The sequence below is a fragment of the Eubalaena glacialis genome, chromosome 13, assembly GCF_028564815.1.
Source record: "Eubalaena glacialis isolate mEubGla1 chromosome 13, mEubGla1.1.hap2.+ XY, whole genome shotgun sequence".
Taxonomy (NCBI): domain Eukaryota; kingdom Metazoa; phylum Chordata; class Mammalia; order Artiodactyla; family Balaenidae; genus Eubalaena; species Eubalaena glacialis.
In genome coordinates, this window is record NC_083728.1 from 23,890,252 (window position 1) to 23,904,668 (window position 14,417).

Genomic DNA, 14,417 nt, shown 5'->3' on the forward strand with positions numbered 1-14,417 from the left:
AGTCTATCTGTAAGCCACCCACTCCACACCACTGCAATCTGGTTATTAATGGGCACCCAGTTAACCAGGCAGACTTGGACAGTGTCAATGCAGCCATCAACTGGTTTCATCTTTCTGGAGGAAAGGGGCCCTTGGCAGTGAGAGTGCAGAGTCCTAACCACTGGACCGCCAGCGAAGTCCCCTCTGGAGGGCACTTTCGAAAAGTGCATGATAAGTCTTAAAAATGTGCATACCTTTTCATCCAGAAATTCCTCTTCTATGAATTTATCTGTGAGACTAATGGATATACTCAAAGATGTAGCCATAAGAACATTTGTCTGTTGTATACAGGAGTCTAGTGTACCAGAGTGAAGTGGAAATTTGGAATTAATATAAATGTCCAAAAACAGTGGGTATTTTATATAAATAGTGATAACACATATCCTGAAACACTATACAGCTGTTAAAATATAGTGTCATGGATCTATATGATTCTATGTAATAATGTTCATAACATAATACAGAGTTTTTAAAAGCATATGGGACATGTGACCCAATTTCTATAAAGTATGTGCATGCATACATAGAAAAAAGAAAACTTGGAAGGAAATATTCAAAACATAATGTTCCCAGGGATTGTTTTATGATAGCGGAATTACTTTTGTGCTTGTTTGGGTTTGGTTTAATTCATCGTTTATTTTCTGCTGTGTGTACGTGTGTGGACATATATTATTTATACGAGAGAGGCAACAAGAAAGGCCCATAACCCTCACCTCACTCACAGGTTCTGGCCTGAACCATCATAGCCCTTCCTGGAATCTCAGCAGAGCCCCCGCCCCCCCACCTTCAGCCACCATTCTTATCAAGTCTCCCTCGGGCTTTGAACTTTGCTGCCTTCCTCAAGTTGCCCCCCTGGGATTTCACTAACTGGGGGCCCCATCCAGCCATTCCCCAGAGTCCCCTGACACAGGCCTCCACAGTGGAAGTCCCCTCCTCCAAGGCCCCCTGTTCATGAATCTCATCCAGACAGGGAGAGTCCAATCCCAGAGAGAGTGTGTCTCATTTTACAGTAAGAGAAATAATAATTATTATAATAAAGATAAGAGTGGTAGTGAATCTTCACATTTATACTCTGTCTTCCTTTTTATAGAGTACTTTATTATACACATTTCACTGAACCCTCCCAAAGGTTTGTGAGACAGGCATTATTATACCCATTGTACAGATGAGGCCCAGCAAGTATAGCTGCACAACATTTGCCAAAGGTCACAGAGTGAGTCAGGATTCAAATGCAGGTCTGAGTTCGACATAGAAGGAGTTAAATGGAAGAACTGAACAGGTTACCCTGAGCCCACTTCTAAGGAGCCGAATTCTACAGAGCCCCTCCTCCCAGCTGAGCTCACAGTTGCTATACCACCACCCCCTACCCAGAACCCCACAAAAGCCCTTCTGGGGCCACATGCCCTGCATCTCCACACCAGTCCATCATTCCCTTCCAGCTCTGGCAACGGGTCCTTGCTGCCTCCTCGGGTCTCCTAGCAACGAGACATCCTGTGGCACCTCTCTCTCCACCTCTGGGCTCTCCAGCTTGGGCCTGTCTCACTGAGGGAGGGGGCAGCCAGCAGGCTCCTCTCACAGGGGTTGTGGCACCCATGTGTGGTAGGGGCAGGGAGAGGAGGAGATGGCATCAGCCTGCATGGCCCCCACTCTGGGCCTGCTCCCAGCTCCACATTTGGGGCACTGGCTCTGGCTGTACTGCCCTTTTCTTGAGCTCCTGACTATCTGCTGACTGGGACAAAAAAAGAAGCTGAATCCTAGGGTTTGAATTCTGGTCAATTCCAATTTACTTTTGCATTTTTGAAATACTTGGAATCTTCCCATCTGAATATTAATATTAAAAATAGCAGTAATAAGTACTAGCCACAAAAGAGTTACTTTATTCAGTGCTCAAAACCACCCCTGAGAAGCAGGAGCTAGCATCCCCATTTTACAGATGAGGAACCTGAGATGTAATCTGCCTAAAGACACTCAGCTAAGGAATGAACAAAATTTGAACAAGTGTGTCTAACACCAAAGCGTATGCTCTGACCACCGTACCACGCCGCATCTCTTAGAAATCATCTGGTCCCACCCTCTTACCACACAGATAGGGAAACTGAGACCCAGAGAGGGGAAAGGATTTGTAATCATCCAGCATTTACTTATTTACTGAACAACTACTGTGTGTGATGCATGGAGCTAGAAATGTGAATAATAAACTATTTCAATTCCACACTGTTGGGTAGATGGGCAGTGACTATTTACTGAAAATTGTCAAAGCTGAGCAATGGGTTCATGGAAGTTCATTATAATATTCTCTCTAGTACTCTTCTTCATGTTTGAAATTTTCCATAATAAAACAGTTTTAAAAGGACTATAGAAAGATGGCTGATGAATATGTAAATTTTAAGTCTAGATGGACTAGATAATCAGTAAAATCACCCAAACTTGGGGATATTTTGCTCTGATTGTTTTTTTTTAACCAGGCTATCCCATTTTATAAATTTATTTATTTATTTATTTATTTTTGGCTGCATTGGGTCTTCGTTGCTGCGCGCGGGCTTTCTCTAGTTGTAGTGAGCAGGGGCTACTCCTCGTTGCAGTGTGCTGGCTTCTCATTGCGGTGGCTTCTCTTGTTGCGGAGCACAGGCTCTAGGCACGCGGGCTTCAGTAGCTGTGGCACGCGGGCTCAGTAGTTGTGGCACGCGGGCCCTAGAGCGCAAGCTCAGTAGTTGTGGCGCACAGGCTTAGTTGCTCTGCGGCATGTGGGATCTTCCCGGACCAGGGCTCGAACCCATGTGCCCTGCATTGGCAGGTGGATTCTTAGCCACTGCACCACCAGGGAAGTCCGCTCTGATTGTTTTGAAGTTCAGGAAAAGGCAAGTGTGCTGGAACCCACATCATAGCCTCTCTTTCTCCATCCTTCTATAAAATTCTCCACCTCTGTGTTGTTGCTAGGAAACCAGTGAGACAGGAGAATCCCACTCTGACTGGCTGGGCCTTCTCCCTTCCCACACTGCCCCTTTGGGGGATACAGTGCCCCTGCCCCCGGGGGAACTGACCCTACCGGGCAGGCTCTCTGTGGATCCACAACCACATGACGCAGAAGGAGATCCTGCAGGCCACTGGGAGAGAGGCAGCTGTAAATCCAGAGAGCCATGATTAGAAAGCAAGTTACAGGCCTCCCTCTGTAGGTTTCCAAGTCACAGAAACTTCCTAACAATCAGAGGGGCTTTACTCAAGTTGCTCAAAGTTTCCAGAGAGGGTGAACACACACAAAGCAGGAGGATGACAATGTGAGCATGAACGAGAGAGAAACTACACAGCAGAGGCAGAAAATGTGACAGACAGGTGGAGAACAAGAGGCCACTGGGAGGCAGTACAGCACGATGGTCAAGGACTGGCGGCAGGTCAGAGCTCCAAGCCCTGCTCCAGTGCTTCCCAGCTAGGAGACTGAGCAAATAACTTCGCCTCTCTGAGCCTTTATTGTCTCCGCTGCAAATTGCGGATAATTCTATCACTGTATTGTATTCACAATACAGAGTGAATATAGGCACTGAATGAGGCAAGACATGTCAAGTGCTTAACCCAGTTCCTGGCACATAGTAAGCACACGATAAACAGTGGCTTTCAAAGTAAGTGCTAACCGTCTAATCCAGCAATTCCACTTCCGGGTAAATTTACCCAAAAGAATCGAAAGCAGGGTCTCGAAGAGATGTTTGTGCATCCATGTTCATAGTATTATTCACAATAGCCAAGAGGTGGAAGCAACACCAGTGTCCGACAACAGATGGATGGATAAACAAAACGCAGTACATACATACAATGGAATATTCGACCTTAAGAAAAGAAAAGGACATTCTGACACATGCTACAACATGGATGAACCTTGAGGACATTATGTTAAGTGAAATGAGCCAATCACAAAGGACAAACACTGTATGATTCTACTTATATGTTATATGTAGAGTAGTCAAAATCGTAGATACAGAAAGTAGAATGGTGGTTACCAGGAGCTGAGAGGAGAGAAGAATAGAAAGTTATTGTTTGATGGGTATAGAGTTTCAGTTTTACAGGACAAAAGTTCTGGTGAGAGATGTGATGACGGCTGCAAAACAACGTGAACGTACCCAACACTGCTGAACTCTACTCTTAAAAATGGTTAAGATGGTAAATTTTAAGTTATGAGTATTTTACCACAATAAAAAATGTTTAACAAAAAGTGCCAGTCTGAAAACCAAGAAAGAGAGTAAAAGACTAAGAGACCAAGCTAGAGAAAGAACTGAAAAAGTGAGAGTATCGTAATACAGAAATTGGGTGACCCAAAGAGGAAACACACACTTTGTATGCACACCCTTGCAAAGCCGTTGAGCATAAATGGAGGAATTTTCAGTAGGGACCTGCACCTCCAGGATGCTCAGGGCGGGTTCTCTATCCTAAATTTGGCCCCACCACGTGGTGGTTCTGGTCATCACTGAAGCACAAGCCTGTGGGAAAATCTAGCCTCACTCCTCTACCGCTGCCCAGAATCCTCAGAGAAACAGGGAAAGATCAAAGCCCAGAGGAAGTGAAGGAAGGAGTAACGTGTAGAGATGGCAACTTCCAGGCAGCAGAGCAGCATGTGCAAAGGCCTCGAGCTATGTGCTACATGTGGGGAGCACTCCAGGGTGGCAAGAGCCTCTGGTATAATAGAGGAAAGTGGGAAGGAGAGAGTGGGGCAAATGGTAAAAGGCCTTTACGGACCACCTACCACATGCTGGGCATTGTCGTACATCATCATCTCAGTAACCTTTAATCTTAACAGGCAGGTATTAACGTTTTATGGAGGAAGAAATGCAAATTCAGATAGATAAAGTAACTTACCCAAGGAAACACAGATGGTAAACAGAGAGTAGGGATTTAAAAACCAGCTGATTCCTAACCTCATGCTTATTCCTTCAGCCCATGGGATACCAGGACATAAGGCCAAGACCATGGGTTCTACAGTCAGAATCCCAAATCCCACTCTGTCCTTCACTAGCTGTGTGATGTGGAGAAAATTACTCAAGCTTCTGAGTGTCTGTTTCCTTAACTGTTAAGTGGGAATGACCATAGCACCTACGTCATATGGTTTTAAGAGAATCAAACATAATAACGCAAGAAAAGTGCTTGGCACGCGGTCATCCTAAGAAACACAAAGTAGCTTTTATTATTCATTATGCTTAGGCCTCTAGGCACCCGCCACAGAAACCACACAAAGACTTGCAGCCATTGTCTGTCCCTGGCTGAGTCTAGTGCAGTCTTTGGAGCAAGGCAGAGGCCAGACCCAGACCCCAGATAGCGCTAAGAGCCCAAGCTGGGCAGGAACCATGTAGGAGCAGCAGGAAAGGACCTCCTCCACTGTGTTCTTGACTCCGTGACCTGCCTAAGTGGCTCTACAGACGCCCAGTGGGATGAAATCTGAGCAGTCTCTGTTCTCACGGGACTGGACATAATAGAAACTACCAGGGCTGCCAACTCACCTACCCGCTGGCCTACACCATGGGCTGACCCCCACCCCACGGCAACTTCCGGAACCAGGTGACCTACAGTCGCAGAGCCTCAACACCAGGAAGGCCTCTGGAGACCATCTAATTCCACCCCTCGTCATACAGATGGGAACACTGAAGACTGGAGATAAGTGGGAACCTGCTTAAGGCCATAATGGGAGCCAGCGGCAAAGCTGGAACGCAACCCTGAGGCATCTGTCTCCCTGGTCTACTGGAGTTTCCTATTTTGCCTTCCCTATTTTTTTGTTGTGTCAACTTTGTTTAAATATTCAAATTTCAAGAGGTTTAGTCACCCCTATAAGCCTAACTCTGGGATGTTGGGTTTATGGGAAAGGCAAGAACTTTGGGGACAGACATACCTGGGTTCAAACCCCCGCTCCACCACTTCCCAGCTGAATGGGAGGGCAGCAGCTAAGAGCAGAGCTTACAGTCCTAGCTCGGCCACTTCCTGGTGGGTAAGTCCCTATACAATCATTGCTTCCATTTCCTCTTCTGTAAAGCCTGCCTCGTACAGTCATTTGAATATAGAATGAGAAAAATATTAAGAAAGGACCTGGTACAGTGCTTGTTCAATAAATGATGTCTCTTGTCAGTACTGCGATCTTTAATGCTATGATTGGAGCATGCTGCCAGCAGGTAGCAAGAAGGTACCTCCGTCTCAAAGCTCTTGCTCTCTCAGCTCCCCTCATGGAATCATGGAATGTTAAAGCTGGCAAGGGCCCCATTTTACAGATAAATCGAGACCCAGAGGGAAATGACTAGCTCAAGGTCATGGAGCAAGTTAATGAGAACGCTGAATGAGAGCCCAGATCTCCTGACTCCTACGGACTTAATTCCATAAGCACGAGCTCTTACTCTCCAGGCAGCTGTGTTTGTGCGTGGATTTGGGGGAAAGGGAGGATGGTCTTTTAGACCCCAAATACCAAAGTAGAGCTGGCTTCAGCCAGAGTGGAACTAGAGCAGCAACCCTGGCATCATGGAAGGCCCAGGGCAGAAGCAAGGTGGGGTTCCGTGCTGGCGGACCAGGCCAGCTTGGCCAGCAGCCAAAGTGGCCCTATAGGCCCAGCTCGGAGTCCTCTCACCAGTTACATAATAAAGTAATTACGGGATTAGGGATAAAATTAGTCACTTGTGTAATTATTTTGCTTAGAACAAGAACAGAAAGGGCCTTTCTAAAGAGTTGTTCCTTGGCCCCTCCCAAGAGTATTGCTGCAGAGACGCAGATGAGTGACCAACCACACACACAAACACATATACACATGGCAGTGATGGCGCTTTTTGGACGGGGCTGCTTGGCTTCCTGTGCCTCACAGCAGGCCCACACCTATCAGTGAAGACCAGGGGCTACATTCTCTGATGCTTACGTTGTGGAACACCTTTGTCACATTGCAGCAGGGTACACTGCCTCCCCTCAGGGGCCTCCACCACAGAGAGCCTGGTGATACGGTCTCTTAGGCCCCTCCCCAACTGCACCATAATTAGATCTGGGTTCCCCTGACCTTTCCTCCATCGTGGAGGTTGGTGGCACAATTCCAGCAGTACCTGGGGGTCCACTAATCCAGAGATGCCCCCAGAATTGGCCACTATGGTAGGCAGAATAATGGCCCCCCGATGATGACCACATCCTAATCCCTAGAATCTGTGAATATATTACTTCACATAGCAGAAGGGACTTTGTACATGTGATTAGGTTAATAATTGGGGGATGGGTAGATTAGCCTGGATTATCCAAGTGGGTCCAATGCAACCACAGGGTCCTTATAAGTAAAAAAGCGAAGCCGTGGAGTGACTGTCACAGAAGGAGGTATGACAATGGAAGCAGAGGTTGGAATGATGCCATTACTAGAAGAGGGCCACAAGCCAAGGAATGTGGGTGGCCTCTAGAAGCTGGAAAGGGCAAGGTACGGATTCACCCCTGGAGCCTCTACAAAGAACACAACCCTGTCAACACCTTGATTTTAGCCCCATAAGGTCCACTTTCAGACTTCTGACCTCCAGAACTATAAGGTAATAAATTCAGGTTGTTTTAAGCCACTACTTCCCTGGCAATTTGTTACAACAGCAATAGAAAATTAATATAGCCTGGGGACTTCCCTGGCGGTCCAATGGTTAAGACTTTGCCTTCCAATGCAGGGCGTGTGGGTTGGACCCCTGGTCAGGGAGCTAAGATCCCACACGCCTTGTGGCCAAAAAACCAAAACATAAAACAGAAGCAATATTGTAACAAATTCAATAAAGACTGTAAAAATGGTCCACATCAAAAAAAAAAAACCCTTAAAAAAAAAAAAAAGAAAATTAATATAGCCTTGGAGCCCACTTTTCCCTCCAAGATTGAAATCCTCCATGAAATTTTCTCAAGGGCCAGCCAGGGAGATTCCCAGGGCCAGAACATACCCTGAATCACCCCTAGGGAATAGGCCAGAGAGACACCTTTGGTGGAAACAGCACTCCAGAAAAACGGATGGTTCTGGGAGGAAAGGGAGACGCTACCTTACAGCTACACTCGGACTTGGCCCCTCGACCACATTCTCCAACAAAGGGACCCTGATCCCCATAAGGCAGACCATCTGCAGGGGTAGGCTGGCTTCAGGGAAAGAGACTTCCCGGAAGGCAGAAGCCTGAGTGCTGGCCTCAGCTTAGTCTGAGTCACTAGGTAGCTTCCTCTCTCTGAGCCACTGTCACCATGGCTCAGCATCTATCAAGTGCCAGGCTGTATGCTTGCACACTTTACACGGATTGATAAAGCCCCACGATGACCTTGCGAGGCGGTCACTCCCATCATGCCCATTTTACAGCCGAGGAAACAGACTCAAGCAGGTCAAGAGGGGAGCATGGTCTGAACCTAGGCAGCCTCACTCCACAGCCCTATTCTGCCCCCGTCGTAGAGTGAATGAGGGGCTGGACACCAGGAACAGGCTCTTCAGACCTGAAAGGAATCCAGAGCAATTCCTGTCCCATCACCCTGGACGCTGGGGCTGTAAAGTGGCACAGCAGTTGGGCAAGATTTACTGAGCGCCTGAAAGGCATCCACAGCGTTTGACCCAGAATTCCCCTTCTGGGACCCCACCCTAAGAGACATCATCTGAAATAAAGAAAAAACACTTTTAGGCAATGTTCATTGCCATGTTATTTACAAGAGAATAAACTGGAAACAACCTGACTATCCATCAACAGGAAAAGGGGTAAATGGATCACGTATTTAATGGAATCCTCTGTAATGACACCGAAGGTGGCTTCGCATCCACCGTTAAGTGAAAAACGCAGGACAGCCCTGAAGATGAACTGGGGAAGACGATGACTGTGTAAAAAAAGAGCTGGAAGGAAACCAAACTCTCAGCAATACTCAGGAGTCATTTTTTTCCTCTTCCTGTTTTCCAAAATCTCTGTACTGTGATTACTTTGCTCATTTTTTTAAAAAAAGGGATTATTAAAAAACAAAAAACAACTGCAATGCAGCCCTGAGGACGCCACACACTGAGCAGTCAAGGAGAGGAGGGGGAACAGGCAAATTCGAGCCGGCCAGGGAGGTAGTGGGGAAGCTGGAAAGAAGGGCGTGGTGTCACGGAGATGAGGGAAGAGAAGGAAGTGGGGATCCCCAGGAGGCACCTGGGAGGTGCTGGTGACCAGATGCTTGTCCCTATGTCCCCAACAGCATTCACAAGGCAACCCAGGCACCAGGAAGAATCAGTCATTGACCCTCACACGTTCCCCACTGAGGAGTCTCAGAGTGGCCAGTGTCCCAGGACCAGCACTTCCAGTGGAAGCCAGGCACCCAGGAGAAGCAGAGACGCGCCGCCCCACGGCCATCCGCTCCCAGCCCAGGCCCAGCAAAGCAGAGGAGGCTTCAGGTAGAAGAGCCCGGTCAGGAGTTTCTTTGTCTTCAGGACAAGGCACTCCTGGTCCATAACCACTCACCAGTTCTGCCACCTGTTTCCGTGGGGACCACATTCTACACAAGCACATACGTGGGTGCATTTGCACACACACACATGCACGCACACACACACTCACTTCTTGGGCCTTTCCTCAGCCTCTTTGAGACCCATCCCATAGATGCTGGGCCTCCGTGGTGTAAGCAGGCACCCAGCATGCCCAGAGTCACACCACCAGCCTGCTTTCTTTGCCTGAGAAGCCCCTTCCTCTGTCCACCCACCTCACCACAGAGCCCGACAGACCTGAGCAGAGGAGGGAAGAGCCCCCAGCAGTGCGCATATCCCACTTCACTGTCCCATCCCAGCCTCCCACCACACCCAGGGCAGGCGGCAGCCCAGCCCAGGCGGCAGCTCCCACAGCCCAGTGGTGGAGCGAGGCTGGGTCATAGGGCTAAACGCTAAACCAGCCTCTGAAGACCAATGACCTAAGAAGCCACCTCTGACCATCAATCTAGTGAGTCAACAAGAAGCACCCATTACGCCCTCGTTCTGAGAAAACTGACCTTCCTTGCTGCAGCCCACAGTCCAGATGCAGGGGCCACTCTCCCAGTCAGCCTGTGGTAATGAGCATGGCTGGGTGAGACAAGGCCAGTACCAATTAGGCTGCCCCCTTTCCTGCCAGTGAGCTCAGCCTTATTACTTTGCTCCATTTTCAGCTCATCTGAAAAATCCTTATCTGAGGTCCCTGGAGGATCTTAAAAGTGTTATTCAAACATTAGCTCTGACACACGGCCTCCCCCACTCAGACATCAGCCGCCCAAGGCAACACTTTGCTCCCTGCTTTTTGGCACTGCCAGGAAACAGCAGCGGCTACAGTCTGCCACGTGGCACCACAGGCCCTGCCACCCCCAGCCCTCCTCAGTCTGGACTTTCCCCAGCTCCTTACCTTTTTTAGGGGAGAGACCAGGGAAGGGGACTCGGTGCCTCCTGTTGGGCAGGCATGTCATCACGTTCAACCTTTGCAAAACCCCAAGGGTGGCATTATCACTCCTGTGTCCCAGATGCAGAAACTGAAGCTGAGAGACCCGACCAAGGTCACCCAGCCAGCATGTAGCTGAGTTAGGCCTGGAATCCAGGACTGCTGAGCCCCAGGGCTCTTCTAACCATCCCCGCCCGCCCCAGCCCGCTCTGCCCTGCCTGCTGCTCCGCCCCGCCCAGAGCAGAGATGGGCATCCATCGTTAGCTACTCCTTGGCATATTACCCCGAGCCTGGGTCCAAGTGAAGGGGATGAGACAAGAGGGGCTGCAGGATTTGGGGCTTCTAGGAGAGGCTTCAGAGAACAAAACTTTCCTAGGGAAAAAAAAAAAAAGAAACAATGCTAAGAGCTGGTTGCAACTCCCTATTCTGCCCTGTATCTTGCATGGGCACCTACAAAAAAGAACATGATCAGAGCTCAACAAGAGGCCAGACGGGAGGATGGGAAGTCAGAAAGGAGAAGATATGAGCTGTATGGTCAGGGAAGTCAGAGCTGGAAGGACCGTAGAGTTTAGCCCAATGCCTTTGTTTTTACAAGTAAGGAAACTGAGGCCCAGGGAGGGGAAGGGAACCGCCCAAGGCCAAGAGTGAGTCTGTGGCTCTGCCAGGTCCTCTGTCTCATAGGTTAGTTTTCCTAGACCTGGAAGAATGAAGGGCCTGGAACGGATGCTGCCTGGGATAAATGAAAGAGTGAACGAACAAGGGGACCCATCGCCGCTAGAGCTGAAGGAGCAGAGCACAAAAACCTATGCGGTGCTTCCATGGGGACCGCAGCCTCGCTCTAGTCTCTCACCTCCATGGAAGACGTAGGCAGGAGGGAAGCCCCTCCATTCACCAAAGCTCAAGCTCTACCAGGAGCCAATCACAGCCCCGGAAGGAGGCAGAAGCTTTGGTTCCCCTGGCAACGCAGACAAAGGCCTCTGCTCAGCACAGCAATCAGCTGAAGTAGGATGCAGACTGTATTCCACCCCATTCAGACTGGGCTCTCTGCTCCTTTTCTCGTAAGGAGGGAACCAACCCGATCCTTCTGGTTTTAGCCTCCAACCTCCAGCCAGGCCTCTGGACCCATCTCAGATCAGGAGGAGGGGCAGGGATGGACCTCTTAGTTGGGGACTTAGGACAATAGCTGAGTCCTGCCCTGTCTGCGGGGGTCCTCTCTCACCAGGTGTGTGCCCCTGAGCTGGGCTGGGGGCCTGTGTGGATGTCCCTCAGCTCATCAGCCCCATACGCCTCTGAGAGGCCGTGCCAGCCGCAGAGCCACAGGAGAGCCTGGAGCTGGAAGGGCGGCGCCCGGTCCAGGCCCAGCTCCGGCATTCATTCACAACTGGACCTGAGCAAGTCTCATCCGCTTCCTCTTGGGGCCTCATTTCCTCCATCTGTAAAGTATAAAATCTAAGACTTATGGTTCTTTGGAAGGACAGCTCCCAGTCCACACTCACCAAAAAAATTACCGAGGGCAGGGCATAGGCAGGAGCTTACCTTACACCACTTTTGGGTTTTATTTTTCAGTTTTGTTTCGGTTTGTTTTGGCCACACCGCACGGCTTGCAAAATCTTAGTTCCCTGACCAGGGACTGAACCCGTGCCCCCTGCAGTGGAAGCGCAGAGTCCTAACCACTGGACCGCTAGGGAAGTCCCCCTTATACCACTTTTGAAAGTTTGCCTGGCCCCTGGTCCAGAGCCTTGGAATACATAAATCATTCCACTCCCCGGAATGACCTCTTTGTACACACTTTGAGAAGAAGGAAGAAAATCACAAGAAAACAGATGGACTCTGAAAAACCACTTCCAGATAAAACCCCCAGCTTTGGCCACCTACAGGCCAAGCCAGCACTCCTTCCCTTGCCGAGTCCCTAGCCCAGCAGGGACGAGGTGTGCACAGCATCCCCACAGAAGGCTGTCTTTCGCTCAGGGAGGAGTCAATCATTCAGATTTTAGAAAGATTTTCCACACCGAGAGTCAGAACAAAAAAAAGGTTTTTTAGGAAGCTTCTCAATTCCCAGAAAAGTCAACCTATTGACATCCAAACCCACATGCACTGGCCATGCTTTCAGCTCTACGATCCCTCAGGGACCTATCAAGAAAACCTAAAAAAAAAAGAAAAAAAAGATAGAAAAGGGAATTCCCTGGAGGTCCAGTGGTTAGGATTCTATGTTTTCACTGCCGAGGGTGCAGGTTCAATCCCTGGTCGGGGAACTAAGATCCCACCAAAAAAAAAAAAAAGAAAGAAAGAAACCCTGCAGCCATCCAGGATACGGCTGCTCTCCCCACCCCAGCCCCACACCAATCAGGCCCTGTGCTCCATCCACTCACCCTTGTCACCCACTCTCTCATCTGTTCCCTTTTGTCCTTCCACTTGCCCGAGTTTAGGCCCATCACTTCCCACCACTGCAGCTTGCCAACAGTGGTGAGGGCCACGCCAACAGCTTGCCCACTGGCCTCCAGGCCTCAGCCTTGCCCTTCCAACCCATCCTCCCGCCACCAGAAATCAGATCACACCATTCCCAATTTAACACCCTGCAGTGGCCCTCATCGCCCTCCAGACAAGTTCCAGCTCCTGGCCCAGTACACATGTGCTGCAGGACCTGGGCCGGCCTGTGGTCCACTTTTCTTTTCTTGTCATCCCCAGCGTGCGCAGCAAACTCCCACCACTCCAAAGCACCCTCCTGTTTCATGCCTGTGCATTTTTTTCTTTGCACTTGAGGTTCCCTTTGCCTGGAATGCCCTTTCTGAACCCCCCACTGTTGGATGGAGCTAGCTCACCTTTACTGAGTGCTCAGTATGCACCAGGCTCTCTGCTAAGCCCTGTGCAGGCACCATTTCATTTATCCTCGCCAAGACCCTACAAGGCAGGTACTTAACGCAGCCTGTTTACGGCTGAAGAAATGGGATCAGAGATGTGAATGAAGCTGGCAGAAGTCACGTGGTTGATAAGGCGAGGAGCCAGAATAGAAGTCCAAGCATTGGGCTCTTAGGTGGCCCCAGTCCTCTGCGCCCCCAGGAACAGTGAAGTGGCAACGTGGTATCAGAAAACACAGCTTGTTCCCGGTAGTGCCCTTTCTTTCTGGGCTTTGGGAATAGCCTGCCTCAGAGAGCCTCCGGAGAGGGCCCAGCCTGTTCCTCTGAGGTTGCCTCCAACCCTGCTCTCCCCCAACCACACAGCACCACCTCTTCAAGTACAAAGAGTCTGAGCCCCCAGCTCAGAAGTAGAGCTCTACAGTTCCCATAAATGGCCCAGCTGTGACTCCCAGCAATGTCTTTCAGGAAGTCCAAACTCTCTGGCCTAGCATCAAGGGATCACCAGGATCTGGTACCAGCTCATCTTTTCTTTTTTTTTTGGCCATGCTGCGCGGCACGTGGGATCTTAGTTCCCCAACCAGGGATCGAACCCGTGCCCCCTACATTGGAAGCACAGAGTCTTAACCACTGGACAGCCAGAGAAGTCCCCTGGCTCATCTTTTCAACCTTAATTTCCCACTGCATCCGCTGGCCCCATACATGCGTGCTCTAGCCACAATAAATTGGTGAGTATTTACCATCCCAGCCATGTTGGTTCTCATTAAAAGCTGCCATTTACTGAGCACCTACTAAGAGCCATGCCCTGAGCCAGGCACTTAACTAGCATCTCATTTCCCTACAACTCATTCATTCATTCATCCAACAAATACTTACTGAATATCTACTAGGTGCCATGCAATGTGGAGTGAACGTGCTGTTAAAAATAAAAGACAAATGGTTACAAATTGTGGTAAGCATTGTGAGGAATCGAGGCGGAGGTAGAGAGCAGTGCAGTGGGGCCGGCAAGGAAGGTGTCTAACTAAGCTGAGTTGTAAAGGATAAGAAGGATCCTAGACTGTAAAGAGCCAGGGAAAGAGAATTCAAAGCAGAAAGAACAGCACATGTAAAGGTCCTGAGGTGGGGAAAAATTTGTTAAATCAACAGAGAGAAGAAATAAATGACCAAT

General features: G+C 49.3%; 2 protein-coding genes across 11 annotated transcripts in view; both read right to left on the reverse strand.

The window, feature by feature from the left end:
* EPB41L1 (erythrocyte membrane protein band 4.1 like 1) overlaps nt 1-10,766 on the reverse strand; it is a 91,376-nt gene extending 80,610 nt beyond the window's left edge. For 2 of the 9 annotated variants that reach the window (XM_061210162.1, XM_061210161.1), the window contains exons 1-2: nt 10,681-10,747; nt 10,365-10,435 (exon numbers count right to left, since the gene is read on the reverse strand). In XM_061210162.1, the coding sequence (XP_061066145.1) occupies nt 10,365-10,425 (61 nt within the window). In that variant the 5' untranslated portion in view covers nt 10,426-10,435; nt 10,681-10,747. Of the gene's footprint in view, nt 1-10,364; nt 10,436-10,680 lie in introns of all 9 variants that reach the window. The other 7 variants (XM_061210168.1, XM_061210165.1, XM_061210160.1 and 4 more) reach the window with 6 other exon arrangements.
* The window catches only part of CNBD2 (cyclic nucleotide binding domain containing 2), a 177,973-nt gene that overhangs the window by 24,846 nt on the left and 138,710 nt on the right, over nt 1-14,417 (reverse strand). The window contains exons 14-15 of one of the 2 annotated variants that reach the window (XM_061210170.1): nt 10,681-10,769; nt 10,391-10,435 (exon numbers count right to left, since the gene is read on the reverse strand). The exons of the other annotated variant lie outside the window; for it this stretch is intronic. Coding sequence (XP_061066153.1) covers nt 10,431-10,435; nt 10,681-10,769 — 94 coding nt within the window. The 3' untranslated portion in view covers nt 10,391-10,430. Of the gene's footprint in view, nt 1-10,390; nt 10,436-10,680; nt 10,770-14,417 lie in introns of those variants that run through there. 2 annotated transcript variants of the gene reach the window in all.